Below are 17,470 nucleotides of genomic sequence, written 5' to 3'. Positions count from 1 at the left end.
TATGGATGGTAAAGAGATTGATATAGTTAACAGTTTTAGTTTACTTGGTTCCACAGTCAACACTCTTGGTAACAGCAGCCAGGAAATCAGGAGACAAATTGCATTGGGAAAGTCAGCTGTGAGGGACCTCTCAAGAGTACTGAAAAGCAACGATGTCAGACTGATCCGGGCTATAGTGTTCCCAATTATGTGCTATGCATCAGAGAGTTGGACAGTGAATAGGGATGATAGAAAGAGAACTGATGCCTTTGAACTGCGGTGGAGAAGAGTGTTGAATATACCACGGACTGCTAGGAGAACAGGTTTGTCCTAGAGAGGGTGAAGCCAGAATGCTCCTTGGAGTCAAGGATTCTGAAGCTTCATGTGACATACTTTGGGCATGTTGCAAGGAGAGACTCATCCTTGGAACGGAAGACCCTCAATGAGACGGATCGATTCTGTGAGTGGAGTGGTGGGAATGAGTGTGTTTGAGACGGCGAGGTTGGCACAGGATAGAACAGCATTTAGGGCTCTTGTACATAGGGTCACTATGAGTCACAAGCAACTTGATGACACATAACAACAACAACAACAACAACAACAACAACAACACATGTCTTGATATTGTTTCTGGACTTTTAAATCTATTCTGTTGGTCTGTCTTTTCATAAACTAAAACCACACTCTTAATTATGGATGGGATGCTTTCCTATAACTTTTACAAAGTAAGACTATTATCTTTGTATTTATTTTTAGAAATGTGGTCTATTTATTAATATTCTTAGATTAATTTAACAGGTGATCTAATTATGAAAGAAGAGAAGCTCCTTATGTAAGAAAAGTTATTTTTGGTGCAACCACTGTGGAAGGCGGTATGGCGCTTTCTCAAAAAGTTGCAAATAGAGATACCATTTTACCCTGCAACTCCACTACTGGGAATATACCCAAAGAGACCATAACTGACATCCAAGCAGATATATGCACACCCATGTTTACTGCGGCTTTGTTCACAGTAACAAGGAGTTGGAAACAACTAAGTGCCCATCAAAAAACGAATGGATAGAAAAGGTGTGGTATATTCACACAATGGAATACTACGCTGCATTGAAAAACAAGGAATTCATGCAATATTACGCAAAATGGGTGACCCTGGAGAACATTAAGTATTTGTCCTTTTGTGACTGAGATACTTCACTCAGCATAATGTCCTCCAGGGTCACCCATTTTGCATAAGTATCTCAGTCACAAAAGGACAAATACTGCATGGTGCCACTGTTGTAAAACAGGACTGACAGTGGGGTTGGGGGTGGACGGAGAAAGCTGGGTTCAGTAATGTATACTGCATTGAAACAGATGAGGGAGAAAACTGTTTAAAAGGGATATGTGATTAGGTATTTTTGTCATGACAGGAGTCCAGAGCAAAGGCTGCATTGTAGAGTGGACCTGGGGGAGGGTTTGTAAAACAATGAAAGAATTTTTCTTTTACTTTTCTAAGAGGGTAGTGTACTAGGGGAGAGAGTTGAGAGGGGAGAAAAGTGCAGTCTTTCATGAGTGTTTTCTTCAACTAAGTTTTATACTTTTTTGGCTAAATTTATTCCTGGATAGTTTATCTTTTCAGTTGTCTTATTACACTTTTTTTCATTCTATACTTGCTTTATTTTTCTAAATAATATTGCTTTTATTGTTTTAGTTTTATTTATTAATTAATTTAAATAAAAGTTTACAGAGACTTAGGGTTTCCAGTTACCCCTTTCCCTTCAATTCACTCTTCTCCTTGAAAAGAAAAAGAAAAACTCTTTCATTGTTTTGCAATCCTTCCCCTCAAGTCCATTCCACTATGCAGCCTTCACTCTGGAATTACAGTAATGACAAGAATATCCATGCAAATACCCTTTTAAACAGTTCTCTCCCTCATCTGTTTCAACGCAATATACGTCATTCTTCCCCTCCTTTTTGTCTTCCCTCAAACCTGATGTCAGTCCCGTTTTACAACAGTGGCACCATGCAGTATTTGTCTTTTTGTGACTGAGATATTTCACTCAGCATAATGTCCTCCAGGGTCATCCATTTTGCATAATATATCATGAGTTCCTTGTTTTTCAATGCAGCGTGGATTCCATTGTGTGAATATACCAAAGCTTCTCTATCCATTTGTTTGTTGATGGGTTGTTTCTAGCTCTTTGCTACTGCTAACAAAGCTTCAATAAACATGGGTGTGCATATATATCTGCTTGGGTGGCAGTTATGGTTTCTTTAGGGTAAATTACCAGTAGTGGAATTGCTGGGTCAAATGGTATTTCTATTTGCAACTTTCTGAGAAAGCACCATACAGCCTTCCATAGTGGTTTCACCATTTTACACTCCCACCAACAGTGAATAAGGGTTTCAGTTTCTTCACACCTCGCCAACATTTGATGTCTGCAGTTCTGTTAAATTTTGCTATTCTATTAGGGTAAGGTGATATCTCACAGTTGTTTTGTGCTTTTATTGTTTTTAAGGTAAAAAATCGCACAGCAAATTAAGTTTCTATTTAACTCTTTTGACACAAATTATTTTTACTCAGACTTATCTAGAGATATGCGTTCACATATTCATAATCCTTTCTGTATAGAGATATATACTACTCTGTCTTTTTAACAGAAAAAAAACCTGGAAATGATACACACATCTATCAACAAGGGACTAGTTAAATATAGTTAACACATACAATGAAGTATTATAGGCAAATAAAACTAATCACAAAGCTTTATGCATATCATTTAAGGTCATCATGCTTAGAATGGTGCAGGGTCAGCGCAGGAGAGAAAGACCTTGGATGAGATGGATTCATGCAATGACTGTGGTAATGTGTCAGAGACAGTGAAACTGGCCCAAGATAGGGCAGGGTTCAGAGTCACTGTTCATAGGGTCGCTAAGAGTCATAGTCAACTCGAGGGTACATAACAACTCACCTCTCTAAACTAAGGCACCCTTCTAGAAAACACTGGTTTTGAAACAGGGCAGCCAGAGCAGAATGTCAGGAGGCACTATTAGGTCAGAAAACCACAGACAGATGTTGTCCCCTAACAACACACGTTTACAGCCTGCCCACTGGGCACTCCGTTCTCCTTATGCTGATTTCCAGGCAGAACTTGATTAAACTGATTCCTTAAGCACATAGTCTACCATCTTCTGACTGCTATATGATCCTCTTCTGCTGGGGCAGGACTCCAACTGATCTAGAGAGACTGACTAGACATGTACACCAGCCCACAGTAAGTGATGCTCACTGGCTCAAAACACTTCAGTATGGAATCTACCTTGGAAGAATGAATGCACATGCATTTCATTTTCATAACCCACCCAGATGTCCCAGTTCTCAGAAAACCTCACAGGTTTGGTGGTCAAGTGATAAGAAGTTGTGCTGTCAATCCAAAGAAGAGTGGTTCAAATCCACCAGGTGCTCTCTGGGAGAAAGACAGTCAGTCTCCTCCTGTGCTATTTACAGTATCTGAAAACCTGGAGGGTCAGCTATGAGTCGGTTCTAATTTGATGGTAAACAACAACCACTATCACTCCAAGCAATTGATATATATGTAAAGCTTTATTAGCATTAAGAAAATTAGAAAGTCTTGCCATTTTTAACCCCTCTCAAGGACAGAGACTTGGCTACCATCTGCTCTGATACTCCCTCCAGAGGCTTTCCTGTCTCTCTAATAAATTCTGTCTACTAGTGGCAAGAAAGGGAGCTCTGGTGGCCCAGTGCTAAAATTCCTAATGCATGAAGTCTGAATTTGCCAGTTGCTCCATGGGAGAAGGATGGGCAATCTCCTCTTGTGAGAATAACTGCCTCTGAAAATTCTCTGGAGGGTCAGCTATGGGTCAGTTCTGACTCAATGGTACTCAGCAACAACAACAACAACAAAAACAGTGGCAAGAAGCTGTTCTGTAATTCTTGAGGCACACGGTTTGAATCTACCAGCTGTTTTGCGGGAGAAGGATGGGCAATCTTCTCCTGTGTGAGTAACTTGACTACGAAACTGACAGAGGGTTGGCTATGGGTCGGTTCCAACTCGACAGTACACAACAACAACATCCCAAAAGTTAGTGCCTTGTATCTTCATTCGTGATTGGACTTGGTAACAACTCTCAAATTGAAGGTGCCAGTGACAGTGTGCGAGGTAGGAACCCTGTCCTCAATTTGAGTGGTAAGATCTATGCCCTCCTTCAGAGCATTCCAGGGCTTTCTCTAATCTTCCTCCTCTGACTGCTGCAGAGAAGAATCTTCTAAATCTCCATAACACATTAGCTGGAGCCATTTGTAATTCTCTTACTGCAATTTTGTTTTGTGTGTTCCCTTTTCTGACTGGAAGGAGCACTGGTGGTACAATGGTTAAGCACTACATTGCTAACCCATGACTCTTAACAACAGGTCCAAAATATATGAGACAAAGTTTCACCATCATTGCCTCCAAGGAGCATGCTGCTTTCATTTTCTCCAGGATATATTTGTTTACTCTCTTGGTGGTGCTGGTTTAGACTCACCTAGCTGCACACGAGAAAACTTAGTGAGAGGTTCTTATAAAAATTACAGCTACAAAAATCTAAGGGGCAACTCTAATCTATCACACGAAGTCATTAAGAGTAGATAATCCACACTCAGCAACAACAACCTAATGTTCATTAAGAATGGACATTATATAAACCCATCCACCTGTGGACAAATGATGTTTCACAAAAAGATGAAATCCATTAAATGATGAAAAGAAAGCCTCTTTAACAAATGGTAAAAAAAAACAAAAAACAAATGGTGATGGCAAAATTTGATATCCATAACCAGGAAATTGAAACCACACCCATACATCATACCACATACAAAAACTAATTCAAGATGTATTAAACAACTAGATGTAAAACCTAAAGCTATAAAGATCATCAAAGAAAAAGCTGAGGCAAACTTCAGAGCTCTACTCTATTGCACAGACAGACAATCAAACATAACGGAAAATGCAAAAAGAGCAGAGGATTGGGAATATCCTAAAAATTAAATCATTCTGTGCACCTAAAATCATTCCCAAACCATGTAATTATATAGTCATTGTAATGAATCAATTCTATAAATTAATGGCAGTCTGATAACAAATTCTCCATATCACTCTCTTTTCCAGTCATAATGAACCTGGAGGCCTTATGGGAAGACAGCACAACCAATAGATGGAAACTCTCAAATCCCTCAGTTACCATTGGAGGGGAGCAGTCCTGGATCATCTCCAAACCTCACAGGGGTCAAAGCGCCAATGGAAAGGTCAGCAGTTTGAAACCACCAGCTGTTCCACCGGAGTACACACGTCTGTAAAGATTTACCTAGAAACATTATGGGGCAATAGAGCAGTTCTACTCTGTCCTATAGGATCTATGAGATGGAATCAATTGTCGAATTCCTAGGGCCAAGTTTATCACATTAGGTGCATCAATCAACAAAAAAATTGCTGAGTATCTTCTATATGCCCCATTCTGTGCTAGATTTTATAAGAGATACAGGGAGGGGGAAATTCAAGTCACTCACTCATTGAGAAAATACATAAGAAGCACTGAGCTAGGTTTTGGGTGGTATTCTCAAGGTGTTTAAAATTCAGTTGGAGAGACAAAATATATGGTGCTAAACCTACAGACTGGGAACAAACACTTGGTAATACCATCTCAGACAAGAGTCTTATAACAAAAGTTTACCGAATACTCCTGGACCTCCACAAGAAAAAGACTGACAACCCAATTACAAAATGGGCAAAAGGCATGGAAAGAATTTTCACAGAGGAAGATATTCAAATGGCAGACACATGAAAAAATGCTCCGAATCACTGGTAATAAGAGAGATGCAAATCAAAACAATAATGAGGTACCATCTCACTCCAGTAAGAGGGGCAAAGTTTAACAGAGCAGCCAGTAATAGATGTTGGAAGGATGTGGCAAGAAAGGAATTCTTACACACTGTTGGTGGGGTTGTAAAATGGTGCAACCATTCTGGAAGGCAGTTTGGTGCTTCCTCAAAAAGCTGAACATAGAAATTCCATATGACACAGCTATTCCACTGCTTGGAATATATGCTGAGAATATGTGAACTAAGGCACAAACTCAGATTTGTTCACCAATGTTCACAGCAGCATTATTCACCATCGCAAGAACATGGAAACAGCCCAAATGTCTAACCACAGATAAATGAATTGAGAAATTATGGTACATTCACACAATGGAATACTATGCAGCATGCAGGAACAATAACTTTGTAAATTATTACCTAACTTGGGAGGGACTGGAGAGCATTATGCTGAAGGCACTAACTCAGTCCTATAAGGATAAATATTGTATAAGACAGTTATTGTAGAATGAGTATAAGGATCCAGGAGGGGTGGGAGATGCTGGAAGCAGAGGGATGTGGATGTGCAGGGGAAAGGGGGATTAATCACTGGGTTTTACAATTTGATGGGGGGGAGGGAAATTGAAAGAATTTGTTCAAATTTGTATTTGAATTTTGTTAAATAAACTAGTAGAAAAATTTAAAAAATGAAATTGAAAAAAAAGAAATGCAATTATGTATTAAACTATGCTGTCTCCATAACAAAATCAGTAGCCCCTTGACACCCTCTTGAAGCACATGTACTTTTCTGCTCAATTTATTTATTGATTTAATTCTTTAATCCATGCTTATTTCTCTCATTGAACCAAATATAGTTCAATACAAAAACCAGTTGTTTCTGTTGTTTGAGATTTTTCGGCTACTACATTTCCAGTAATACTGCTTAGCACATGCTGTTATGTGCCTTTGAGCTGACTATAACTCATAGCAACCCTATGAACAATAGATCTCAACCCTGCCCTATCCTGTGCCATTCTCATCATCTCCGATACACCTGAACTCACTGTTACAACACTGTGTCAATCCAAATGCTGAAGTTCTTCTCTCTTTCACTGAGTTCCTTCAGCACACAGTAACCTCAAACTCAATGCCATCAATTTGGAAACTACTCATAGCTGATTCTCCAGCAAATCTTCAGAAGCTATAAATAGCATGGGAGGAAATTGCCCATCCTTCCCCAGAGGAACAGCTGGTGGATTCAAACAATCCACCTTTGGGTAAGGAGCACAGGGTAAGCACTCAATAAATACTCATTCAGTGAAAGAAGATTCTTTTTTACCCCAATTTTCTTACTTCATTACATATTTTTCATTCAATTAGCAAGGAATTTTCTTATTCTTTACTGAATTTAATACATCCTTGCTTCAATTATCCTGGGGCTCACTCAACTAGAGAAAAGCAAAGCTTTAATGATTTCAGAGCATCTGTCACAATTTAGAAAAGCCAGGAAGTTGGTGTGTTTTCTGGAGTGTAAATAAAAGGGAGAAACAATTAAGGCTTCTCCACTGTCTCCCAGGAACAGGCTAATGATTCCTGTGTGTATGCTTTAGCACTTTCCTCTTTCTAGAGGACTATACATAGGTCATATGTTAGTGACTTTAAGCAACTTAAAGTATAAACCAATAATTCTTCATGAAATCTTTTGCACTATCAAGTACAATTCATCCTCCAAAAATAGGCTTAAACACAAATAAAACAATCAGTGATTTTAAATGGAGAAGAGATAGTTTTAAGATAAGATTTCAAGCAAATTTTCTCCTATGGATCTTAGCAACCAAATGATATGAAATAGAAATTAAAAATGTAATTTGTTTTCAAAGAAAAAGTAAATGTCTGAAATTAGAGCTGAAGTTCACATTTTAGGAAAATCTGAACATTTGTTTTCATCCCTTGCTCTGTTTTGTTTTTAGTAATTGGTCCTGCTTATTAACGTAACCTTTTTGACATATAAATACCACCTAAACCCCATATAACTTCCTATTTCTTATAATCCTCAGCATAGCTGGTGGTATAAAGATTAAAGTTTAGCCAATTAGCCACCCACTAGAGCCAAGTTAATCACATAACCTTTGAGATGGTCACAGAGCAGTGGAGTATATAATGATTTTTCAACCCCCTCTCTTTACAAAGATTTAACTAATTGTGAGACTGAACTCTTGAATACAAAGGAGCAGTGGAATTCTCAATCAGAGGCTGTGTCGTTGCTTTCTAAGTTGGGGCTTATCTTCTTCTAAGAGACACTGTTGCACAGCAACTTCTTTAACAAGTTTCCAAATACCCCAAACTAGTCAACCATTGCGTCTTTAGTCCAAGGCCTCACATCAAGGCTTACTGCTTCAGAATAATCATCAGTAATCCTTAAAGCAAAAACCAAGATTCTATCACATGACAGTTTAGTATTCAATGACGTGATTGCCACATTAATGTCTGCTTAAAGTAAATGCTAATCCAAACTGAAGCCTGACATTACTCGTCTCTCCTTAATAAGGCCACAGATGAGGATGAAGACAAATGAGCAGAGGGAGGGTCAGGGTGACTCATGGGAATGAGAAAGGGGGAAGAAGGCCAGAGGCAACACTAGGTTTAGGGGAGAGGAAAAGAGGATTACACAGGAAACGGAAAAAAGGGACAGAGGTAGGGTATTTGAGGAGAAAGATGCTCAAAAGGTTCCCAGCAGGTTCTGATGGCCTTGACCAATTCTGTGATCACTGCTGCTGGTTATCATGTGCTTAGAAATACTGATGAGCAGATCAGCCCCGGTTCTCCAAAAGTTCAAGGGCTATTGTGATAACCCGGCGTGAATGACAACATATGCTGTAAGGGGAATATCTACAGCATTTCTGACAAGCTTTTATGATCATGTACCCAGCTCCCAACATGTCAGAGCAACTCGCACTGAGTTTCCAGAATCCTTGAGATCAAGCATCAGAAGCAAACAAAACTGCTGGAGGAATCTAAAATAGGGAGTCAACCAAAGCAGGAGTTCATAGCTCAGAGGACTGAGGAAATCTTTGGAAGTAACTGAAGACAATCGAAGATTCAACTGGTAGAGACGAAAATTACCTTTCCTCAAAAACACAGGTAAAACATTTGGTGTAAGAAACGATGAGGCAATTTAACAATCAAGAAGCAAATGATCAAACTGAACTCTGAACTGATATTGGTCATATCTGCAACTGAATTCAGATTCCAGAAGAATAGATCCAAGAAAAGAATGACTGTGTTATCAGAAATTGAGGCTGGAAAGGAAAATTATGGGTGGAAAAGGCGGGGGGAAATAACACTCTAACATAGGTAAATGAATCAATCAAAGACCAGCACTTTGAACCTTAAAATGCAAAATCATTTGGTCCTACTTTAACCCTGATGCATTAACTCATCTTCACATGTACTGCTTGCTCTTGTAAGAACACACTGGAGGGACCCTCCCTGAGAGCTCGATCTGTACCATCCAGGCGTCCACTCCACAGTGCTGAAGCAAGCTGCCCAAGGATTTTCAGACACAGTGCATGAGAATGACCTTATTTAGTACACATTTTCTTGTTTGGCCATATTCCCCTGGGATGTCGATAGGATTTCCATTTTTGGGACGAGTTTATGTGAACACATTTCTGTTGGAGTAGACATAATGGGTCTAAAGCGATCCCAGCCTCACAAAGATCCACAAAAATGACAGAAGCTCTCATTCCAGGCTGTCCCTCACTGTCTTGTCCTCTTGTTATCTGCAATGACTTACTTTCTTCAAGGTGATCAATATACACTTGTCACACTGGCTTCTTACCCTTGGCTGAGTCTCCATACCATCTTAAATGGACCCTCACTATCTGTTACGTACATTTCTACCTTCTTCAAATTACTCCTCAGAAGTCATTTCTTCTCTGTTATTCAGTACTGAGTCAGTTCCAATTCAATCATAATATTGCCCAGGCCTGCACCAACCTCATAAATGTTGCCATGTTTGAGCCCAATGTTGCATCTTTATAGCATTTATAATTTTTTTTAGATAGGATTGTTCTGGAAGTTTATTCTGAACTATTTTAGACTTTAGTTCCTCAAAAAAACAAGCAACCAAACCCCACAACCTCTGTGTATGTGTGTGTGTGTGTGATATATGTTATATACGTGTTATATATGTGTTATATGTTATATATACATAAATATACATATATACACACAGTCCTCATTTTCATCGAGAGCTCATCAGTTAACTTCATTATTTCAAGTCCTCAGGGCTCTAGCTTTCTTTGCTTCACAGTTTCTCCTCAGTTCAGTCTCCTTATCCTTCTGTCCCTAATTATTCACCAAAAAGCAACACCTTTAGGTCCAATGTCTGGGTGGTCCTAGCAGTAGTATTTCAGATGTCCCCAGAAGGCTTCTATCCAAAACACCTCTGCCACCTGTCAAATTCCCTAAAAATTCCCCCACCAATTAATTTACTTTGGCTCCAAACCTAGGGCTCAAGGAGGTTTCAGAAGATTTGTGAATACTGGTTTCAATGCCAGAATTAATGTCACATCATTTTCTAAGAAGACATCAAGCAAAGGCCTGGGTCCTTCTGGAGCATGCAGAGGGTGGTTTGGAAGAGCTGGAAGCCTCTGGGAAGGCAGGAAGAAGCATAAACTCACTACTAGTCTGATGATAGCACAGCATTTCAATATTGACAGGTGGCAGAGGTCTTTTGGATGGAAGCATGTTTGTTTGTAAAGGAGTCCCTGGTGATGCAAAAACAGCTTGAATGTTCAAATGCCTCAGAAAGTAGGCCTAGGGATCTCCTTCTGAAAAACGAGCCATTGAGCCCCTCTGGTGGTGTAGTCTGTGGCACGTGTGGTGCTAACAAAGGCCAAAAGGCTCCTGTTGTTGTTTGCTTTTTATAACTGTGTGGAGCATGGTTTTCCTCTGACGTACAATAAGGTCACCATTATTCAGAGTTGACTCACTGGCAACTGTTGTTAATATCTATAAAGGTTGTTTCATGGTGTCAACAACAATGGAAAAGTAGGGAAAACATAAATCTCATTTTAAGGTCAATGACTCATGCAGACGATAGCACAACAGTCAGCAACAATGCTGAGATGACCTGCTTGTCCAGCTCTTGTAGCACAAGATGAAGAGCTGGAGACAGAGGTCTAGATCAAATCTGGGCTCTGCGATGTATTAACTTTGCTGTCTTCTGCGGGTGGCTTGATTCTCTGTGCTGCAGTTTGTCCTCTGTAAAATGGGAACCTACCTCAAAAGGCTATCGGAAAAGATTTCCTGAGCAGACTGCACAGAAGCAGCTGAGCAGCGGTGGCCGCAGAGGACAGACAGAAACTCTAGTTACTCCGGCCTCACTTACTCCCACCGAAAAGAATGCAAATTTCATTTTGCTTCTCGACTTTCAAAACTTTCTTCTGGAAATAATGGATCACCCTTTCCTGAGAGGATTTTAACCAAAAAGAAAGTTTCACTCTCTTAAGTTTGCCCAAGGGCCGTTGTTCACAATAATCTTCTGGAACCCCCCATTCTCCCAAACTTTAATCTGCCTTAATTGGTCTGTGGTGGACCCAGGACTATATAGGCTAAGTCAAAACCATTCCTCTTGGGAGGCCATATTACTCTTAAATAGGAATGAGGCAGAAACTAGTTGCTGCTTCACAAACGAAGGCATCATCCCTCGTGGCGAAGAGGGCGAGAGGCCAGCTTCTAGCCCTACCTCTTTTCCTTCTGTTATGGCTCCACAGTGATATTGAGGGAGTTTCTGGAAGTTGGCGGAGGCCAATTCTAAAGATGTAACAATTTATGGCTCATTAACCTCAGCCTTGGAAAGCTGGAACACTTCTCTTCGTCTTCTAAGTGAGCTGAGCTCAAAGCAGCTGTCAACCCTACAGTGTGAACCACTCACGTGCAAAGAACAGGGGCAACAACCCAACTGCCACATTCTTCAATGTCCAGGGACTCTGGGCAACAATCTTATTTTACGGACATTTTTTACAGCATGCCAATAAAAACCTTGGTTCTCTGCACAGATAACTCAAGTAAGTGACTTCAAGAGTTTAAGATAGTTCACAGAGCAGCAAGTTCAACCTAAATAAACAAAAGGAATTTACAGACTTAGTTTTATATACAGATGATATCAGCCATCCAAGGTGAGATCCAGCTGACAATATCTGGTTTATCAAATTTAGAAAATCAATGAAAATTAAATGGAATATACAAATCAGCAAATACTATTAATGGACAGAATATATTCTACTACTTTAAAAAAATCATTAAGCCATTCAAGAAAATAACCATAATCTATGCAAATAAATTTTTACCCACCAAAGTAATCCCTGTAAGTGAAACATCATACCTGATTACATCTGGTTCTGCACCCTCATTCTTAAAGGATGCCAGAAGAAGTCTCTCTCGAGTTACAAGATCATCCAGTAGGTTCTGTCTTCGATCCCCTTCAAGTTGGGTTCTGCAAACATCTTGTTAAGGTCCAGTGGTAGATGAATTGCCTCATTTTACCTACTGCATGGTAAAGCTAACTTACCAAGTCATGGTGACATCTACAGATGCAAATCAATAATATATAGAAGATATTGGAACATTCTTCTCTTTTTCTGACCTTTTCTCTGACCTTCAACTATCTTGACAGTACCTCAACTTTATAAGTACTACATAAATATTTTTTCCCCTCAGTGACCTAATTTTAAATGAGTTGTTTCTGTCAACAATGTAATTTGGTTCCAGATGCTTCAGACTTGGAGTTATATAAATGTCAGTGTTCAAAGAGTGTTTTCCTAACATTAATGCCCTAAGGTGTTGAAGGAGGAAAAAAAAAAGATGAGTTCTCCTTTCTATATTAGTTTTCTTGATACATTCCATAGGTTAAAGGACGGGGCGGGGTGGGGCAGATAAAGAAAATGCTGAGGGAGAAAAAAAACTTCCCATGAAGAGACCAAGTGAAGAAAGCTAATAAAGACTTTTGAATAGAAACATCTGACCTTGACATAAAAAAATGAAGGTAATAGTAAGAAGTCACCTCAACTCTCCGGCTTTTACTCCTTCATTAATAGTCCTATTTTTTAATAAAGCTAATATACTATTAACTCAAAATAACCTTTCCAAAAATTTCCTAATTTTAGTAATAGAAAAAAAATCATAAAATTATACTTTTCTGATAATTTAAAAAAATAAATAGAAACTATTACATTTAGGCCTCAAAAGTTTGAGAATTTGGTGTCACCATTCTCTGTGTGGGAAAACCATGGCCTAGTGAAGCTACAATTATTAATGCTAATTTAAACTTTTTTTAAAAGCCCAAAAAGCTGACTAGCTAGTCAAAGGGCATTCTGGTGAGACAGTGCATAGCCAGTTGCTCTGTGAACCCAAAAGCCGTGTATCCACGGAGGTTCAAATCCACCAAGGGTTCCTAGGGGCAGTCTCCTTCTATGTAATTTACAGCCTTGGAAAACCTGGTGAAATAGGTGAAACTCTGTAAAAACTCTCTCCAGTAATAGCCAGCTCAAAGCAACCATACAAGCCAGGGGAGAACTCCCCCAAGGGGTCACCAGGGCTGTAAATCTTTATGGGTCCTCACTGCCTTGCTTTTTCCCTGCACAGTGGTGGGTGGGTTGAAATTGCTGACCAGTGTGGTTACAGCTCAATGCCTGGGCTACATACAATGGCACCAGGCCTCCTTCAGTAATAGACATTAATTAGAAAAATCTGAATCACCCAAATCTGATCAGTACTGTTGGATTTAGAAAAAAAAAAGTGTAAAATGTTTTCTCAACATTACAGAATGCTAGACCCTCCCGAATCACACTACTGTTGTAAAGAGGCCATGGTCTACTCTAACCCATGGCAACCTGCGTAAAACCAGGAAGGAACACTGCCCGTCCTGCGTCATCCTCATCCTCTCTGCTGTGCTTACACAAACTGATGCAGCCAATGTGCCAGTCCATCTCCTTAAGGGTCTTCCTCTCCTTCATTGACCCTTTCCTTTGCAAAGAACAATGTCTTCTTTCAAGTACCGCCCCCTCCTGATATGCTTACAGCACCAACAAGTTGAAGTCTTACCTTCTTGCTTCTAAAGAACATTCTAGCTGTTGTTCTTTAAGACAAATTTGTTGTTCTTTTGGCAGTCCATGGCTGTGTGGTCAACATTCCTGGCCTACACAACAACAGAGGCATCAATTCTTCAGTTCTCCTTATTCACTGATCAACATTCATGCGCATTGGAAGCATTTGAAAGTACCACAGTTATGATCAGGCATCTATTGGTCTTTAAACTGACGCCCTTGCTCTTCAGCACTTTAACAGATCCTTTAAAGCAGTAAAGTAAAACACCATTTGCCTTCTTGATTTCTGCTCCAATATGAATTGATTGTGGACCCAAGTAAAACGAAACCTTTGACCATCTCAAACCTCTTTATCAAGATGCTGCTTACTGGTCCAAGATTTTTGTCTTTTTTTTTTTTTTAAGTTTAAATGCATTTTATTTTTAGACAACCTATGACATTTTTTCCCTTTAAAAAAATGCCTCTGCTCCAAATAAATGAAGGTCAAAATTAAAATGGAGAGCTCAAGATGGTATCTCAGTCCCATTTGTCTAAGTCCTGGTGTGGTGATGAAAAGCAGCAGCCAGATAAGATGACAGGTGATGGATCCAAAGAAGTGCCAAATTTGTTAACATTTCTCCATTTCTAAACCATCCTTAAAGAAAATCATGTATGGAGTCACACCATCCTCACAGTAGTCCAGCAGAGCAACCATGCGATCTGGATTCATGTTTTCACCAATAAAGAACTGGTAGTTTTTGAAATTAGCAAGGATGTGCTTGATCTGTTCTGCAGCCCGTCACAAAAGGTTTTACTCTTTCTGGTTTCTGTTCTTCAAGTTTGCCTTTGATTGATTTAATGTAGTCCTTGATGTACTTCTTGTAGGCTTCTTTTGTGAAGCTGGTTTCCTGCAAGTGATGGTTCATGACTATGTCAACCCCAGTGATTACTGTGCTTTCGGTTCCTTCACAATTGGTGCCTTCAGCAGAGGCATTTCCACCAATGAGTGAGTCATCAATGTTACCCTCCGTCCTACTGACCATCTTCCCCTCCACCTCCAGGCACAGTCCGTCCGCGATCTCCCGGATTTTGTAGATGTCGGAGAACATCTCATCGTGGGTGATGAGGTCCCGGTAGATGATCATGATGGCGGCAAGGAGATGACAGTGGCACTAACTGAGCAGGAGCCGGAGCGATTTTTGTCTTTATACTGAGGTGAAACCCATCCTGAAGGCTAGAGTCTCTGATCTTCTTCAGTAAATGCTGCAGGTCCTCTTCAATTCTTACAAGCAAGGCTGTCTCATTCACGAATTGCAAGATGCTCAGAAAAGTTCAGGGTCAGTGGAGGAGATGAAGACCCCCAAAGAGATGAGCTGGAATAGTGACTGCAACAACAGGCTTGAGCAGAGTGAAGGTTAGAAGGATGGTGGGGATTGGGCAAGGTTTTAATGTTAAACATCAGGTAGCTATGAGTCAGAAACAACCTGGCATCCAACAACAATTCTGCTCTGAAGAGGCAGCTCTTCCCCAGTGGTATTTTGAGTGCTTCCAACTGAGCCAATCATTTTCCAGAATTTTATTTAACAATGTTTTACCACTCTTTACACAGTTTTCAAGGGTCCATTATCTCAGAAGTGGAGTCAGTCCTGCTGTTTAGTCCGCCTTGGGCTGGAAGCTCCACTGAAGCCTGTTCACCATGGGTGACTTTGAAACACTGGTAGTACAGCTTCCAGTATCACAGCAAAATAAAGCAATCACAGTACGACAAACTGAAGGATGGGTGGTAGTAATTCACATTACTGCTATTACTTTTCAGTCACCAATTATACCACTGAAAACTTTAAACACAGCTATAATTAAAAGAGAATGAGCTTGAGTACTTTCTCTATGGTTAAAAAAGGAGGCTAAATATCAACCTTTTCGTGAATGTAGTATCAAAAGTATGTTTCTAACTTGAGGTGAAAGATTGACAAGGCTTTCCTTCCATCTCGTGGAACCTCAAAAGTAAAAATGACAGAAGGTACTACACGAATTATACAGGACAAAATGGGAAATAATAAATTGTTGAAATTGTTAACTGTATTAACAGTACTGTGCTCAATCTACCCATGTGAGCTGGATCTTGTTGCTATTTCAGTATCTGACCAGCCAGGCAAACATACGCTGAACTATAATATTAAAATAAGCACAGGCTCAAAATGGCCTAAAGGTTTCTACATTAAAATTACACTATAAAAGCATCATTATAACAAGACATAATATAACGTTTTCATAATCTTGTAGGGGAAAATTTTCTAGCCAAGATTGAAAGCCTAAGGTCACTTTGTCTTTTTCTTATTTGCCACTAAACAAGGAAGGGAGGAAACCCCAAATAGCTCTAATTAAATGAAGACATTCACTTTCACATTAGTAAAAGAAATGCCAACCATAATGACATACCATGTCCCACCTCTCTGATTAAGAAATAGACATTATGGTTTTGAGTAAACATGAGGAACCAGGCATTCTCACATGCTTGTTGGGAATGCTAGAGGTTCAACCAATTGTCAGACAGTCTCTTAAATGTCTAGCAAAATTGAGAAGGCACTTTCTTTCAGTAAGACTTTCTCCTACAAATATATTCACACATCTTTGGGACCAAGTTTTACATTGCTGCAATGTCTATAATAACAAACATCCTACAGGGCCATCTATACAAAGGAATGTTTACAGTGTTTTAAAAAAACTGAAGAAAGTTGTTTATATACTGGTGATAATGATGATTAACATATCTTTTTTTAGCATTTACTAAGCACCAAGCACTGTCATCTCTAAATCTACATAATCTCTAAAAGACAATGTTAAATCAAAAGAGGAGGAAAAAAGAAGAAAAAAAAAACACCACAGATACATTGACCTCCAGCAGGAACTGAACCTGAGCTGACCCTGCAGGGTTTCTTGAGCTATAAATTGCCCTGGAAAAAACTGAGCTTACCAAGATTGCACTTCTTTTGTGGAACTGAGGGTGGATTTAAACTGCCAGAGGGGCATAGCTTTGGCATAGCAGCTCTCTAGAAACTGCAGCACTGGGGTTCCGTAAGGAAGAAGAGGTAGAAGCAGGAGAGAAGCAGCAGCAAGAAACTAGAAGGTGTACAGGTAGTCTGCTCATATTTGTATTTTAAGAAAATAAAAAATTAGTATCTTTGTACAAAAAGTTATCTACAAAGACACACAAGCAAGTGTCTCTTTGAAGGGGCTCTGTGGTACGAAAGAGGTTTTTCACTGAACAATATTTAGAATTACTTAACTATAGTTGTTGTTGTTATGTGCCATCGAGTCGTTTGCGACTCATAGAGACCCTATGTACAATAGACCTAAACCCTGCTCTATCCTGTGCCAATCGCATTGCCTCTGACACACCATCCCGATTACCCCAGTCACCGAATCAATCCACCTCACAGAGGATCTTCCCCTCCTGTGCTGTCCCTCCATCCTACCAAGCATGATGTCCCTCTCCAAGGACCTGTCTCTCCTTACAACATGTCCAAAGTATGTCAGACGAAGCCCCAGAATCCTTGCCTCCAAGGAG

At 39.7% G+C, this 17,470-nt stretch overlaps 1 protein-coding gene and 1 pseudogene across 1 annotated transcript in view; both read right to left on the bottom strand.

Moving 5' to 3' along the window:
• LOC102853706 (syntaxin-8-like) overlaps positions 1 to 17,470 on the bottom strand; it is a 288,802-nt gene that overhangs the window by 228,044 nt on the left and 43,288 nt on the right. The window contains exon 4 of the mRNA XM_006900521.1: positions 12,204 to 12,314. Coding sequence (XP_006900583.1) covers positions 12,204 to 12,314 — 111 coding nt within the window. The remainder of the gene's footprint in view (positions 1 to 12,203; positions 12,315 to 17,470) is intronic.
• On the bottom strand, positions 14,531 to 15,047 carry LOC102868219 (annotated as a pseudogene).

Source organism: Elephantulus edwardii, unplaced genomic scaffold, assembly GCF_000299155.1.
Source record: "Elephantulus edwardii isolate Elephantulus edwardi_28Jun2011 unplaced genomic scaffold, EleEdw1.0 scaffold00286, whole genome shotgun sequence".
In the NCBI taxonomy this organism is placed as follows: domain Eukaryota; kingdom Metazoa; phylum Chordata; class Mammalia; order Macroscelidea; family Macroscelididae; genus Elephantulus; species Elephantulus edwardii.
This window is presented reverse-complemented; position numbering and strand designations above follow the sequence as displayed.